The following is a 17105-nucleotide window of genomic DNA, read 5'->3' on the forward strand; positions in this document are numbered from 1 at the left end:
TGGCATTCATAGGAGCATAGAGCACAGTTAGTGCTGCGGTTTCTGGCCCTCCCTGAGCAGTATTGCAGTCAATTGATTATTCTGTTGATTTGTTCTGCATCAGTATCCTGCTGGTTTATTATTATCCAAGTGACTTTATGCGCCATGCATAAGTACAAGTATATTAAAAATCAATACTTGAACCTTTTTTCCTTATGAAGATCTTATTGTCCATAGGCTACCTTCGTTCATACATGACCTTTATTCTCATTACAACACAGCTAATAACTTTTGCATGATTTAGTCACATGCTAATAAAGTAGATGCTCAGATTTTGCTCTCTACTTAATCCTGTATCCTGATGAAAAAGGAATAAATGAATTAAGAATGAAATAAACAAAAGGCTGTTAATGCTGATAAATAAGCCTGATTTTGAGACAGTAAAATTCATACTATTTTAGTAAGAAAATCTCATTCTAATAAGTATCATGCTTCACAGGCTCAAATAATTTAGAGATGCAATTATCAGAACCCTGAGTCTTATGAATATGATCTTTCCTGCTTCAGGTAGAGAAAAAAGTATTTAAAAGATGGTGTGAGGTTGCATTGTGCATTGGATTGAGGGCTGGAGTCAAGGTTTGAAGTTGACACAGGCATATGGGATTATGGCTGTTACAAGATCAGAACGTTTTCCAATGATTTTCTACCGTTGCGCATGCAAAGCTGTTCTCTCCTGTGTGTGTTTGTGAAACATACTAGCTGCGACATGACACTTAATGCATTCATATTACTGATGTCATGGGACAGCCTCATCTCCTGTAAGGAGAAAATGAAGATAAAAGCAGAATCAGATGTGATCCCTCTCCTGATCCAGACTAGATATGAAAGCACAAGTTCCCAGCTCTAGAAAACACCATTTTTCTGCTGTAGATATCCAATTGGCAAGAAGACTAGGATTCTCCGAGTCAGCTATCTGCAGCCCTAAATGAGCGGTTCTCCACTCAAATCATTGGATTTCCATTATCATTTTCAAAGTTTGTTCTGTTGGGCTTTTTTTCTGGAATATATGGATGTTGTCTGCTCGTGGGATCATTGCCTTCTAGATACGTTTTCATCAGGAGAAAGGCGAGATCTTACATTCAGGCTGAGATCCTCATACAAGGCAACTGAATAGAGGCAATTTATAGCTTACCTAAGTGAGAAACTACCACAGTCTTACCCAAAGCTTTCAACTTATTTCATGACAGAAATGCTCAACCTTTTCTGGATGCTTGTGAGCTGATGGTTATGAGTTACCAAAGGGAAAAAACCCTTAATTCTGTAGTGAAAAAGAAGCCTCTGAATTTACATTTGTGGCTAGTTAACATCCTGTACTCCTTTTCTCCATGTGAACTATTCAGAAAACAGCCTACAGAGTGATTTTAGTTCAGAGAGGGTTATAACTCCTCGAGGGGTATATTTCCTTGTCTCAGGAAATTATAATATAATGTAATATAATACAATACAAAAAATAAATTGTGTTTTGTTGTGAAGATGGAACAAATCAGACAAATGAGATGATCCTGAAGCGGGAAAGCAGCCTGTGCTATTTCTGCAAATTGCTCCCTCACTTCCTCCAGGTTGTCTTAAAGAAAAGCCAGGGCTCCGCAGCATTGCTTTTTAATTAGCAGAAATCCTTTTGTACTAAATCCTAATTCAGTGCCTTAATGCAGCATGTCCTGCAGAGCCAGCAAGCTTGCGTGGGAGCGCAAACGCATGAAATCTTTTTCTCTGGCATCCCTCTAAGTGAGGGTTGGCTTCTGTTCATAATTATTTTCTGTGGTGACAGCTCAGGGTTTGTAGTCGCAAGCAGAGAGGCAGGGGTGGTAACGGAGGAAAGCATAATGACAGGTGATTGCTCTGTTGTCTCCATGGCATCACTGAGCCTTATCTTAGAGGTATCAAACAGTATGCTTATACCTTTCTTCACTCTGTACAGGTACCTGGCACCACTAAGTACACCTAGCGTGGGTCCTGCTTAATCAGTGTTCTCCTTCCAGCTTATTTTGTATCAGTTTTTTTCTTTATTTTCAATTTGCTCCACTTTTAATGAACCTGCGCAAGTAACAGAAACATACATATAAATGAAAGCACCAATCAATTCAGTATTTTATCATTTGGTAAAGCACCCACCAGTTCAGTATTATATCATTTGGTACCTTTAGGAGTTAGAATTCATGCAAGTAGAATTTTAGGCATGTTTGACACTGCCTTTTCAGGGCACACTGCTCCATCCTGCTCACTATGAATTGGTATTCAGTTTTCAGGGTTATAGTGAAGCAATATAGCTGTGAGGAAAATAGCTTTTAGCCCCCATCAGTTAGATCCCAGTTTCATCTGAGCCTTAGGCACCTCACTGAGCACTGTATTTTGAGGCTTCTGCTTTAATTAACGGAGACAGAAGGACACCTCCAAGAATGACTCAACTGACCTAAGATCTGATTTAGCCTTTGAATGAATTTCTCCTCTGTTGATTTTCACTGACACTGTATGAATTACTGTGACACAGCAGTATGACTCCTGTATATGTATTCTTAATCAGAAATGCCAAAGCCACATGTCTAGAAGTGGTTCTCTGAGTTATTAGATTTATTTAATAACCATGCATTTTTTTCAAGAAAATGCCAAGGAAATGTTGGTGGTATTACTGCCTTCTTGCAGCACACCTCAAGGTGTGCTTAGTTTATGGTTTTAAGCATTTCTCCTTGATCAAGGCTAGATTTTTTTAACATTTTTTTCTTTTTAATTAAATGCTGGGACTCTTCATGCTGTCTTCATTCCAAGTGTTAGGCTAAAGAATACAAAAAGAGCATGCCAAACTTGACAGCACTTCTGCAAGGTCTGAGAATATGTTAGCAGATATTATAACTCCAATTACAACCATTCAGTGGTCTCGTTTAGGAGTGCTCTTTTATGTGGGTACAAATAACATGATTATGGTCTGACATGTGTAGTTCCTGCCTCCAAGTATATTTGTGTGTCTGACTTTTCTGATTTTTTACAGTGCTTACTTAAATGTTTCTATGGATTTGCTCTTCATAAAGAAAAAGATCTCTAAAAAAACCTATAGCTATTTGTGTTTCATAACCAGCATTTTCATATCTTATACTTCAGCCAGTGTGGTCAGCTTAGTGGCTTTTTTGCCATGTAGTTTTTCTTGCCAGTATATTTATTTATCACTTATTTCAGGGATTTTCCTTGCAGTAAAGTAGATCACTTTACAAGACGTGTTTTTTGAGAACCTCAGGAGTATGCCGAAAGCACACAACACCAGATTTTTTTTCTCCCAGCAAATCTGTTTGGCAGGAAAGGCTATGTAATACTCTGAAAATGCCCTGGAGAAAAATCTGAAAAAGTAAAAGCGTGGTTGAGACCTGCATCCTCATGTTATCAAATGCCAGCAGCTTGAAACAGTGACATACTGGCAATTAGTTAAATAATTCTGGCTTCTATTAACAACAATGTTTTGATTTTGCTGGCAGTGGAAAAGTAATGTATGGCAAGAAGATCCATGATAATAATGATGCCTGGATAGGGGCTCTTTCTTATGCAGATAGGTGGGAGCCTGAAACATGTTCAAGCTGTAGCCTTCCTCCAGGCAGGACACTTGTGGGTGTCTCTGCCCCACATAGCCATTGTAGTAGTCCTGGAGCTCTCTACCTCTTTGCAAATTTTCACTGAAATCAGTTACCGGTTTAGAAGTTGCAAATGAATGACACAGATACAAACAGTGTGATTTCATAAGCCTTACCTCTCGTGAAAGCAAGGCTAAAAAAGTCTTTGTATAAGTAGTTAAGGATGTTGAGCTGAAGATGTAAAAATTAACCTTTCCAGGTACGAAAAGCTGTGCAACAGGAAGGCTTCAGCAGAAGGAAGCGAGGATACAGAGACATCAATGACATTGACATCAACATGAATGATCCTTTATTTACCAAGCAATGGTACCTGGTAAGTTTTGAAAGAAAATCACAGTAATCGTAACTAAATAATTGGCATTCAAGCCATTCTGTGCTGTTGCAATGTTTTGCAAGAGTTCTTCCCCTGTATGTCACAAAAACTTGGGAATGGACCCAAGGCTCGGTCCTATTGTTTTTAACTGTACCTCTTTTATGCTGGGAGGACCCAGCACATTTCAAGAGCTAAATTTCATTTCAGTCAACGGAAAGATCCTTAGAAGGCTTGAAAGAGAACTGTATTGGTGTCCTGTGGGCATTCCTGGTGTGCTGATGTGACCCCTAAAACTGCATATGAATCATGTCTTTGAGCTGTTGCCAGGTAAAATACTGTTATAGAATTTCAAAAAAAGTTCTAGTGTATTGGCTAGAAAAAGTTGAGGTTTTTCTTTTCTTAAGGAAATCTGAACTCTAATTTATTTTCTTCTGTCAGAAGCAGAACAGCTGAAAACTGATGAATTTTAGCTTAAGCTAATGTCAAAAGAAATTAATATTTTGTTAAATTGTTTCATTTTTAATGTGTCATATTTTGTAGGGAGAAGTCTTCAATCTCAAAAGAAAAATTAAACTTTTACATAGAAGTAGCCAAAATCATTTTTTCTATTAAAAAATTTGATAATGTTGGCTAGTTTTTAATGTTGCAACCTGTTTATGATTAAATACTTAGTCAATGTACTGCCTTGTTAAGTTAAGAAAGGTCTTTTTGCTTAAGAGTAGTGTTTGTTATTCTCTTTCCTTTTAATCTGTTTCTTATCTTTTATGACTCTATCTGACATGGCTGACTATTAGGGTTTTTTTCCGCTCTAAGGCGACAAGAGTTTTCAGATGAATGAAGGCCCATTAGCATAGATGGGGCTTCGTTCTTAATGAGATGATAAACTAAAGTGTGGATTAACTCACTTCTTTCTGGTACTTCTATCAAAATATTGCAGTGATAAAAATGACATTTTTATGAAGCTATAAATTTTTGAGATTATAAAGTACACTAAAATGTGTTTTGAAGTGAGATGTGTCTGACACAAAATTGAAAAATTTTGCATCAGGAGCAGCAAAAGCTGTATTACTTTTCTCCTGGAACTTGAGAAATTTGTGAATGAGGTTGGGGAACATGAGTAATGCCTGATGAAACAGGGGATTGCCTGTACTGCAGAACCATAGAATCACACACACACAAGGTTGGAAAGGACTCTTGAAGTTCATCTAGTGAACTTTCCTGCTTAAAGAAGGGCCCACTTGGTTATCAAAGATGTTGTTTCTGGTACTAAACCCAGTGGTCATGAACATTGATCTGTCCTTTCAAGAGTAAAAGTATTTCCTGCTCGTAAAAAGTCTTATGTAAAATCTATTGATCTAACTTTTTCTGGATTGACCCACTGCCCTGACGGGCTTAAGTAGGAGTCTTATAAAATCTTATAAACCACAAAGAAGTGAATTTACCCAGAGTTGTTTTTTTAGTTTGTTTTGGTTTAGGTTTTTTTACCGCTGCATTATTGCAGTAGATATGATTATGTACAGATGTGCACTCCAAAGCAAATGGGATATATTTTCCATACCAAAAGATACATGCAGAGACATAAAGCAAAATTCAGCGGCTGTGGAAATGTATCTGTCAAGTAAAAGAGAGTATTCTTCTTTTTCACTAATGTATTAGATTAACACTGGCCAAGCAGATGGGACTCCTGGACTTGACCTTAACGTAGCTGAAGCGTGGGAGCTGGGATACACAGGGAAGGGAGTAACCATAGGAATTATGGATGATGGTAAGTGAAGACTGAGTGCTAATTTAATATTTTTAAAGTCGCTTTTTCCATATAATCAAAGTAAAAAAAAAAAAAAAGAAAAGATTAAAAAGTAATAATGGATTGCTTATAGTGGCAAGACTACCAGCCTCCGTAAAGACTTTGAGATCTTCAGGGAAAATACATTATAAAGACTTCACTAGGGGTACTGTAGCATGGATAACCAAGCTTTAAAAATAGTTTGCAGTTATCACTCAGATATCTTCCAGGGCACACCATAATGGCCATTAAGCCAAAGGAGAGACTCCCCTTGACTTCTGTAGGCACTGACTGGGGAATGTAATTGCTGTGCAAAAACTATTTAAGAAAACATTTTCTGGGTTACGTTATTCTCAAAGTCATACTTGACAGCTGAAATAATTAAACACTTTGATTCTGAATGTCAATAAAGACCTGCATATTAAATATATTACTAATTTGAGGTTAAGTTCAGAGAAGAAAAAGATAAAAGGTACGGTTGAAGTCACAGCTGTTCTTCTCATGGGTTCTTTGCTGAAGTACAGGAATTCTGTGCAGTCTCTCAGCACTTTTCTTTGGGCTACATTTTTTTGAATGTTTTCCTTTTATGGTGACTGAATAATATTAAAAACAAGTAAGTAAAATGTCTGGATCCATGAATGTTTTCTAGAGTCAGCTGAGATCTGTCCTCACTTAATTCTGTTCCTCATCTGCTTATTCCCAAGGCAGGGTTTTTGTGGAAGTCTTTAAGAAAGGAGACTCAGACATCTGCATGTTGAAGAGAGATCAATCACATGAGACATGACCTCTTACATGATGTCATGTGAAAACTCAATTTCCCTGATCCCAGAGACAGGACTTGGCTTTCAGAATAGCTAGGCCTGACTGTGATGGGTATGATGGCAAACTATTTGAGCTTCAGGTCAAATAAAGCTGTTGGCCCATCAGGTACAGCTTTTGGAGAAGGGGTTAATTTGCCTTATATTCACTTCCAGTAACTGTGGAAGAGAGCACTTGAATACCATGATTCTTTGTTGAGATTTTTGCTGCCCATCTGGACATTGTTGTCAGATGCTGTCCATCTGGCCGTTTAGATCAGTAAGGCTCTCCACAGATACAAGGGTGTTTTCATGCAAATCTAGTGCTAAGGACCCTGAATAATGGGAGGTATTCATTTCATCAGAATAACCAGCATAACAGCATCCTCCTTGGAGATAAAATTGAGCATGTAATACTGTGGTGGTTGGTGACGTGGGATAGAGTAATGATCAAAATGTAATATGAGATTGGTGGCCATTTCTTTGTATGTTTTAACTGGTCAGCTTATCCCATCCGAGTGTAGATCTGCAGCTTCTGTTACACCATCCACTGGGATTTGTGTATTTGCCATATGTAGAAAGATACCATGCATTAGAATGAGTATGTTCCACACCACTGCACTGTGATAATCTTTAGCACACTACCAAGGTGTGCTGCCTGTGCTCAGAGATTTGCTAAAATGGTCTAATCTAACATTAGAAGTTCTTTCATATACATAATCCAAAATATTTGCCTTAGTTATCTGCCCAAGTCTAGATTAGGTAATTTTCTGTCTACTTAGATGACAGTTTTCAGTGGTTAAAAATACTCCATCCTGTACTGATCCACTGCTTACTGATCTTGTTAGTTTTGGTGTGCTTTGAGTTGCAAAGATAAATTGTGATTTAAATTAACCTTAATAAGTAAATATCATCTAGTCTACAAAACAGGTCAATAAATTTTGTCACTGAGCTTACCTTTTCAATCGGCACCTAGATTTTAACATAAATGATTGAAAATTCTGAGCTGGGACTGCACCAGAAATGGTACACCAGTTTAAAGGTCCACATTTAAAAGCTGGAATCTCACTTCAATCAGTTGCATAATTTGCCTTGATCATTTTCCTATTGTTGCAAAGTTTTCTTGTCTTGTTCTGTGATCATAGAAAATCCTATTTGAAACTCTTAACCTTTGCTTTCTGTTCTGTCATTATCTTATTGCAGGAATTGATTATCTGCATCCTGATCTTGCATCAAATTACGTAAGTACATGCTGACCTTTTCTGTAAAATGTGGATTTTCTTATTGTTATAGTCCCTCTGCTACAAAATTTTAAGTAATGAGTGGAACAACAGTACAGCTGAACTGCTAATCTTACAGATGATAAATTACACACTGAAAGAAGCAGACTAAAAAGGGGACTGCCTGTGCAGGGAATGGAAAGGTGACAAGGCTTTTTGCGGAGGAATGACAGTGCTGCCTCACATTAAATAAGCCGCAGCTTGCACTACTGGATTTAGGACAGGAATGAGTAACCTGGGAATCGGCTTTAAATCCTGCTATTAAGATGCATAATTCACCTGTCACTTGGAGGGCCATGGAGCTGTGGGCTGTGGCAAGGCACGTATTAGCCTTTGAAACCTCCAGGAACAGCTTAATTCCTTTGTAACAGGTGATTTGATCCAGTGCTTCGAAGCGTGTGCAGGGCAGATTGTGTATTCTCAGCACATGCTGTGTCCATTGATTATTCCTCAAACCTCCCTCAGGCTTCAGACCTTCAGACTAGAGGATTTTTATCTTTCTTTATTCTTGCAGGCTCTCCCCAGCCCCACTGACGGTAGCACTCCTGTCCCCAAGCATCTACAAGGGCTCCCAGCACTGATGCACTGTAGGCTGCCTTAGTGGTACGCTGCCCTCACGCTGTGCTTGCAGGCTGGTGGGCAGCAGGCTCAGGAAGCTGTGGCTCCTTGCCAGGGGGGGTTGCAGTGTCTCTGCTTTAGGTCTTGCTATTCTCCTGCAGGCAGTGGCTTCCTGAGGGAAGCCCAGGCTTCTTCAGCTGAGCAACGTGGTTTAGTTTGCAGTGGCAATTTGATTAAAAGAAGACAAAGACAACTGGAAATTTTGGTTAAAACATGAGCCGTTCAGAGAGAGCAGCTCCAAAATGACAAAGAGTAAAACAGTTATTTCTACATACTTGCAATGTGGAAAATAATAACACGCAGGATGAAAATCTGTTTGTTGTTGCAAATAGCAAAGCGCATTTGGTAGAGAATAAATGGATAAAGAAGGCATTTACTTTGGGCAAGAAGTTTGGGAAATAGCTGACCACAGACGTAAAGAGCAGGACAGCCAGTTTCACTCTTTGTGAACTGGTGTAATAACTAGATAGCAGCTAATTAAACCCTGTCCCCTGGCTGCAAAATTCTCTCCCAAGAGTAACTCAGTAGGCTGTTCCCATAAATTGATACAAATAAAGAAGTTTGTACAAGGAAGTTTGTACAAGGCAGTAATTTTCTTTGCAGGAATTGTGCTCCGTGTGCATGTTCTAGCATATGATTTGGGTAAAGCACGCGCTCTTCACTCACTTTTCAGCAGCAGGTGTGGAAAGAGTATGTGGGAATATTCTGGTTCTGAAAATCATGTTTTGAACTAACAAGCAAAAAAGTCTGTACACTGTATCTGATACAATAGCAAATTGTTCTGTTGTCAACAGTGAACCTAGGATCATGCCCAGAAACTAAAAGTAAGTGTCTCAGCAATGCAGTGTTTTCTCTTTTAATTCTAAAAATGTTTTGTGTTTGAGGGGTTAAATGCTTGTCAGGCTTAGCAGAAATGTATTGTTTTTAGAGTGGCAATAGTATTCTGGACATTAATGGAAAATGACACAGAGAATGACAGTGCACAGATACGATGCAAGGAAACCAGAAAATACTAGAGGTGGAGAGAAGTCTGAGAGTTCAGAAAAGAAACACTGGGATGAAAACTGGAGAAGAGCTGTCTGGGTACGGGAACAACAAACATTTCATGGCAGTCAAGAGAGGCTTGTGAGAAGACTGATCTTGAGATGAGAATCTGAAAAGGTTTGTGTAGGAATGACTTTGTCCAGGCAAGGAGTGGTCCAGTAGTGGGGCAATGATCAGGCTGTGGAGGGACAAAGAAAGATTGTCTGGCCAATGCAGAGCGCAGAATTGGGCATGGCTTGTGCAGGGCAGATCAATAGTCAGACACAGGAGAAAAGACTGAGGAGCAAGTGGCTGGTAAGACAGTCTTTAAAGGACCAGCAGAAACCCCATCTGAAAGATCATAGTCTTAAAGGACATATCTCCCCAATGCTTTTAATACAGAAATACTAAATATGAGCTATCACATGAAATCTGTGGTTCTAGGCTACCACAGCACAGAGGGGAAAAAAAAAAAGAAGCTCGAGTTTGCGTAGTTTGTCTGTATTGCCTAACGTTCACTTTTAATCCTGTGCTGAATATACCAGAGGACACAGCAAGGAAATGTGCTGGTAAATTAACACATTATATGCAAGGTAACTGGTAAAAGGGTAAACTTTGTAACCAGTTAGAGGTGCTGGCACTTCCTCACACAGAGCCAGCTGCAGTTGCTGTGTCTGAGAGATGACTGCCTGAAGGGCAAGGTTGGCTCTTGCTCCTGCTGCTAAAATCCGCCATCTCCTCCCGTGCCCAGGTACAGAACAGCAGTTGCAGGGCTTGCTTCACCTGGACTTTGCCTCTCCTCCTCTCGCTACAAGGCTGGGCAGGCATCCTTGAGTCCTAGGAGGTCCTGCTCTAACAGCATCTTCTGTGTCTCAGAGAATACGGGGGCCTTTTTTCCCAGTAGGTAGTAATTTGGGCATGAACTAAGGACAAGGACTTAAATTCAACTGAAGGAAAAATCAGTTAGATGTAAAAATGCAACGCTACGAGTCTCAAGGAACGAGTTGTTAACTCAGTTTGAGCTGGCATAGCAATTGCAGTCACCTTTGTACAATTCCTACACTACACGTTTGGTGTTTCACGACACTTGCACCTCGGAGCAGCTTTCTTTTAAGTTATATTGTTTATTTTTAGGAAATTAAAACTTTACAGATTGTGTTTCTCAAGAGTGTGAATCCTGCATACCCTGGCAATGTCTGTGCAACTTGCTTGAAAATTGGGAGCAATTAGAAAGTCTCTCAAAGGTGGTGTCTTTGGCACTTGAGCATTTTCAAGTATAAAAACTTGGCATTGGTTACTCAGTTTAATTTGGCTTTTATGTTTTTGATTTTCTGGGTTTCTTCCTTGAATAGATTAATGGGTGTTAGCACTTAGACAAAATGGAGGGTCAGGGAAGAGAAAAAGAGCTTTCTAAAGAAAAAAATAATTTGTATTTTCTCCTACAAATTGCTGAGCTATGACCTATCATATGGAGTGCACTTCTATCCATATTTTACTTTGCAGTTTCTGAGCTTTACTACTTAAATCATCTATTTCTCTTTTTAATGCACTTTATATATGTGGAAAGGAGTGTTCTTGCTCAGTCTGGATGGACTGCTTTCTCAGCACCCCCTCCCAGCTTGCTGCAGTATAGCTGCTTGCTTTTCTGGGATCAGGGGGTTATGGCAAAGCTGGAATTTTCCATTCTGCACCGTGAATGCAGAGAGACTCATTGTCAAACAATCAATATTTTCTTCCAAGCCTTGGAAACCCTGCAGAGGTTCAGCCTTCAGGAAATTATTTTTTTCCCCACAAAGAGAACCCTTCATTATGAACTGATAATTAAAAAGCTGAAGCCTAGTGTACTCCATGGTTTTCTTTCAACTCAGACTGTGCATACAAAGCCACCGATTTTCAGGACTGACTCCTGCAAGATACGGCATCTGAGAAAGAAAAGTGAAGTAACAAGGGCTGCGTATTAGATATATCTAATAAAAGAGGAGAACAGCAGCTGGGGGGTGTGTGTGTGCGTGTGTGTGTATACATTACAAATCTCAGTGCATCGTTTTAAAGAAAAATTTTAGAGAGCAAATGGAGCTTTGTTGTGCCACAAACAGAAACATAAGCTGATCTCTCTCTCTTACCAGTTTGTATTGTGGTACTTCTATACTTGGCCAGCGTCTGCTGGTGAAGGTCAGCGTAGCTGCATTATACCGTTTACAGCAGGAGGGAGCTGATCATCCCATGTAAGTGGGTTTGTCCCTGATCAGCAGTAGTGAGGAGAGACGAGAGACCACCAAAAGACTTGGGCCAGGAGTAAAAAATTCAGTGTCTGAACTCTGCCTGAAGTTGAAAGCTTGCTTAAAGAAATTGCGGAGGAAGAAAGAACAAGACAAGCATTTACTGTAGGGGAACGGGAGGTGGCTGTGAATAGGTAACTGTGTTACAAAGTACCGATACACGTGAAATGAGAATCGTCCGGCCATTCTTAGTAACAGATAGGAATGTAACATTCAGGTAACAAAAAAGATTTTGAAATCTGGAATGGCACATATTTAACTTGCACAAACCAACATGCAGTCATCCTAGCGGTGCTCTGTTGCCATCCTTCCCCTTTCTGTCTTCTCCGTAACGTGTCTTTACGGTACAGCCTTATGTTCCATCTTCCAAGGGTCCTTCCCAGCTGTCACTCAAGCTGTACACTGGAAAGGATTTGCTGAGCTAAAAAGGCCCCATGTAAGGAATGAGGGAAGATTTTCTGGAGCCAAAGTTTTCTGACATCTACTATTTCTTACTCAAAGGTGAACAGCAGGTAGCCTTACCTGTCTTCTCCTTCCACTTTGGTGACATCTCCAAACACAAAGCAGTCTCTCTCTCACAACTTTTGGTAACTTGTCACCAGCTAATATGCTAACAGCTTCCCCCACCTTGCTGAGAGGCAGGCAGAAGCATATTTTTGGAATAATTATCTTATCACATAAGCAGTGAAGCAGAGAAATGTTCTACTTCTGTTATGAGCTGCAATTTCCATTGTTTGCTAGAGGAACAAAAACATTATTGAATAATCTTTACGGCCATGAAAGAAATAAAAAATAGTACAGGCAATAAATTAGATGCTGCAATATGTGCAGTGAAGCTTAGCAACAGCATAAAGGATCTTTTAGAAAGTCTGTGTTTCCTTCATTAGCGTGAATTTCTGAGTATTTCTTGGCCCTCCTTGCATGCTGCCAAAAGGACCGGCAAATTGTGCTGGAGGCCATGAGCCTGGTCTCAGTGATCTACCGGTATAAATCATCAGTATCTCCACTGAAGTCACTGGGGCCTAGTTGTGGGGTTTTGTAAGTTGACAAAGCTCCATTGACATCTACTGAACCGTGCTGCTTTGACCCTGATGGTCTGCCCCACAGAAATCCCAGCTGATGTAATTCCCCGAGTCAAACAGAGTTCACGTATAACTGGTGGCAAGAAAAATGATACCCTGCCAAGACTGAAATTTGTTGGAAACCCTCTGAAGACCTTGAAAAGTTCCCAGTGTCTCAGCACTGTCATTAATATCAGCCCAGGGGATCAGCAGTAAAGCCAAACCATAGCAAGTCAGGTTCATACTTGCCTGGCATCAGCGGGTGATTTCAGTTAGGTATAGGAGATCCGATTCCTACAGCACGATTTTCAAAAGAGCCAGAGACTGCCATTTCCTACACTGCCATTCAAAGGGTTATTGAGCCCATGCAGTAGACACTTAATTTCAATAAACCTTTCCTGCTAATACATCGGTATTTTATGGGCAAACTCTGTGCTTGTGATTTTGCTAGTACCTATTTTTAGTTGCAGTGTTGAAGTATCACTTACATTATCAAAAAAATAAAGAACAGAATAAACTGCTTCAGATGCTTCAACACAGCCAGCACATTGGTTGGAGTTGGTTTTTTTTGCAGACAGGTTTTCTAAAATAAACTCTAGCATAACAATTTCAAATTATCAACCAAAACCTGGGATAAATTCCCAATACATCCTTCTACTAACACTGAAAATTCAGTAAGCACACTGTTTGATGCATGCTGTTAAAGCAGATGGTGGCAGAAATTTCATCAAGAAATTGTTGAGACAAAATGAAACCTCTCTTTTGCCAGGATAGGAAGATGGATCAAGTGTTTAAATGCCAGGCTGACGGATGCCTTAGCAACTGAAACTGATGGCCTTCTGCTGGGCTGTTTGCGCTGCTCGGGTGGCTTCATGCAGCTAAGGGGCTGGTTTTGGCATTTAGAAAGATGATTGTTTGGGACATGCAAGACAATGAAGTTTCACTGGCATACATTAGAAGTTACTGGGAAAAGAATGAAGTTCTCTGTTTCAGACTTGGCTATTTTTTTCTGTTGTTCTGTGCAGGATCAGCTTCTGGGCTCATCTCTCTGTTCTGTGCAATCTGGGGTTTTTCTCTGAACGTATGAAAGGCTGAAAAAGAGATGATGCCTTCTCTGATAAAATCAGCCAGGCAAATAAGGTTCTTTGTGTACTTGGAAGAGTGTCCTGGGTTTGTCACATAGAGAAAATGCTTTGCATCTTGGAAAACGTAGTGCGGTTGTGCAGACAGTCCTCCCCTGCTCACAACAGTAACTGGTTTTGCAGTACATGTCACAGTGGTGCTCGTGTACTGAAGTCTAAATAAGATGACTGCACAGCTGCTCTTCTCTGCCTTATAGCTAATTAATACAAGCACTGCTAATGGGAGAGAGAAGCCATGGTGCTATGTAAAGGAGATGTCAGTGTCTTCTTATTTTGTGAAAGATAAAAATGTTTTGTAATGGTAGACGTTATAACAGCCTTCTAGCTTTCAACTCAATTAAAAAGGTGGAACAGCAAACAGAATTTGAAGATGATTTCTCTGGATTATTTCGTATGGCCAGAGGGCATAGAAAGAGGCTTTTTCTGCAAAGGAGACTGCAACTTGTAAAGGAGGTGTGATTGCCTTAAGGAGAGATGATTTGTGCCACATACAGACCTGTGTTTGCAGCTGAAAACTGGATTTCTCTCACTGAAAGATGTTCTGCTAACTGCTTTGCTGAAGCCAGTGTGAGAGATCTGGACCCTGAATGCTTGGCAAATTCTGGGCTTGGTGCTTCACGCTATCTATATAGCTGGAGTTGGTGCTGCTCTACTGATGTTGGTCTCTTCAGGGAGAGGCACTGATTTATACTGGCTGTAAAAAACAAAGTACAATTCTTTTGGAATCAATAAGATACTAATATATTGTAGTTGCATTTGCCTGAGATTATTTTCAGAGCAATGAATGCTACAGAAAGTTTCCAGCTTTATTCTAGATTAGAACCACCTAAAAGGGATAATCTTCAAGTTAAATGCGTGCCTGGTGTGCAAGCAACGTGAGATGCTGCCAAAGACACTTGCTTTGCAAGCTAAAGACCTCACATTGTCCGCAGCATTTATTTTTCTCTATAATCAATGTACTTAATTAATCAGCTGCACACTGAGAAAGTGCAAGGTGGCTAATTGCTTTAATCATTAAGCAGTGGTATTAATTTTCACTTAAGGCATCGTCAGTGGAAAGTAAATTAAGATTGCTGAAATGAGAAATGCACAGGAATAGAAGAGAGCAGATAAGGACATTTGTGCATCAGTTCTGGCTGGAGCTTTTGAAATTGGCTTGTGCCTCTCTCCAGGATTTCTCAAAGTAAGTTTTTTGGAAAAAAATTCTTCTTTTATTTGGGCAAGAAAAGTAGAGGGAAGATGTTAGTACTTACTGTTTGCCATGAAGGGACCTGGTATTGCTTTGTTTTGCTTTTTTGTTACTTCTCTTTCTGAATTCCAAAAATTAGCTTTTGGAACTGTCCAGAAATCTTCCATTGGAACAATATTTTTGCTGGTAAAGATGAGTGATTTATAAAATCAAGGTGTCCATGGGAAAATAAAAGTGAAACATTTCTATTTTGGATCAGTTCAACCTCACTTTAAATGTTTGGCTTGTAGAACATGCTGAATTAAAACAGCAGCAACAAAATCCCACTCTGGTGTGTGGTCCACTTGGGAGAACAGGGTCAGACACACACACAGTCCCCTGGAGGCGGTGCACAGCGTGTAATTTAAAACCAAGTTCAACTAAGTGAAATAAAGTGCTCTGTTTCCCCAAAGTGAATATACCACTTTTGGGCTTAAAAAAAGCAAAACCACTTTTGAAGATTTTTCCATTTTGAAGTGTTTTGGTATTTTTTTATATTTTCTATTATTCAAAGAATAGTTATTTTAACCTCTTATACTGTTTAAGACACTAACCAATGTAGAAATCCCTGAATATCCATCAGTATTTAAATGGAACTTAATTAAAATTCATGCTGTAGTTACATTTTGGCTGCCAAGGTATTACCAGGGAAGTCTGAATTAGATGGGGTGTGTGGGAAACACTAGTCCCTCACAAAGCTTCGCCTAAATTTCACAGGTGTTAGGGAGAGACTTTCAGGCCTAGTCATGATTTTGGCAGAGTCTCAAACCCACTGTTAACTAGTGGGCATGCAACTGGTTTTAAAAGGAGAGTTTTGGTCAAGCCCTTTGGATAAGCCAGACTTGCAGAAGAGAGCAGAGAGGCACGAGGAGTCCGCTTTATTCGGTGAAACTGTAACAGCCTAAATACAGTAGATAAAGGTGCAGATGATCTCCAGTACTTTAAACACCTCTCCTTCACTGAGCATGTAGATTAATTTGGTTCATCTGAAATGAATTCAATTTTTTCTGTCCTGGCACTTCATCTTGGCATGGTTGCTTTGCACTGTTTGATTTTAGTTGTATACATTTACGTTCTTCGTATTAATATTTTACTTCTCAGTAGCTGTGTAGGTGGTGAAGATGTTTTTAAATGCCTGCCCTATTTCACATTGCTTTGATTTAAATATAATGTTCTTCTTTTCTGTTGCATTCCCAACAGAAGCAATAAGCATAATGTCTAATAAAATGTTGGCCTCTTTGAAGTCACTGGTAATTTTTCCATTAAGTTCAGAGCAATCAGAAATCTGGCAGATCATATAAATAACACATTTGTAGTGTTTCTTCTATTGTGTATTCCGTATTCTGGGTTTTTTTAATCATCACAGAAAGATGTATAGGCCTCCTAGCTTCAACTGAGCAAATAATACCAAGGGCTGTGGAAACATGACTGCCCAGGATAACACGTTTTACTGTAGAACAGGAGCTTGTATTTGATGAAACTTCAGCCATTTCCAGTGCTGTGTAGCTGTTGTTTGGTGAAAGTTAAATGGATATGGTAGTGCATACCTCTAGTCACACGTTCCCTGTGCTGTCTTTTCTCATAAGCTTTGATATAGATTAGGGATCGTTGGAGATGTTCTGCAGGCAGGTTGTGGTCTGGATTTTATTAAAGGAGGTGAATCTGTCTTTGAATATATACAAAGGAGAGCACAGAGGCTGTGCTACATTCAAGGGCTTAATAATTCCCATGCTAGCACACGTTTTTTTAGAATTACTTCTTGTGAGAAACTAAATCACTTTTATTCAGTGGCACTTAACTCAGTTGCAGAATTAGTCAACAGTGATACCGTGTCTGACTGATGTAATTATGAATCTTTATTTCAGTCAGCTAATGGTGTCTAGGATTTTTCTTAAATTTACACATCCAGTAAATTACTGTGAAAACAT

The 17105-nt window shown here is 39.5% G+C and overlaps 1 protein-coding gene across 1 annotated transcript in view; it reads left to right on the forward strand.

Annotated features, from left to right (window-relative positions):
* The window catches only part of PCSK2 (proprotein convertase subtilisin/kexin type 2), a 109093-nt gene that overhangs the window by 49515 nt on the left and 42473 nt on the right, over nucleotides 1-17105 (forward strand). Inside the window, exons 3-5 of the mRNA XM_055726006.1 lie at nucleotides 3853-3966; nucleotides 5623-5731; nucleotides 7750-7787. Coding sequence (XP_055581981.1) covers nucleotides 3853-3966; nucleotides 5623-5731; nucleotides 7750-7787 — 261 coding nt within the window. The remainder of the gene's footprint in view (nucleotides 1-3852; nucleotides 3967-5622; nucleotides 5732-7749; nucleotides 7788-17105) is intronic.

Source organism: Falco cherrug, chromosome 13 (genome assembly GCF_023634085.1).
Source record: "Falco cherrug isolate bFalChe1 chromosome 13, bFalChe1.pri, whole genome shotgun sequence".
NCBI lineage: Eukaryota > Metazoa > Chordata > Aves > Falconiformes > Falconidae > Falco > Falco cherrug.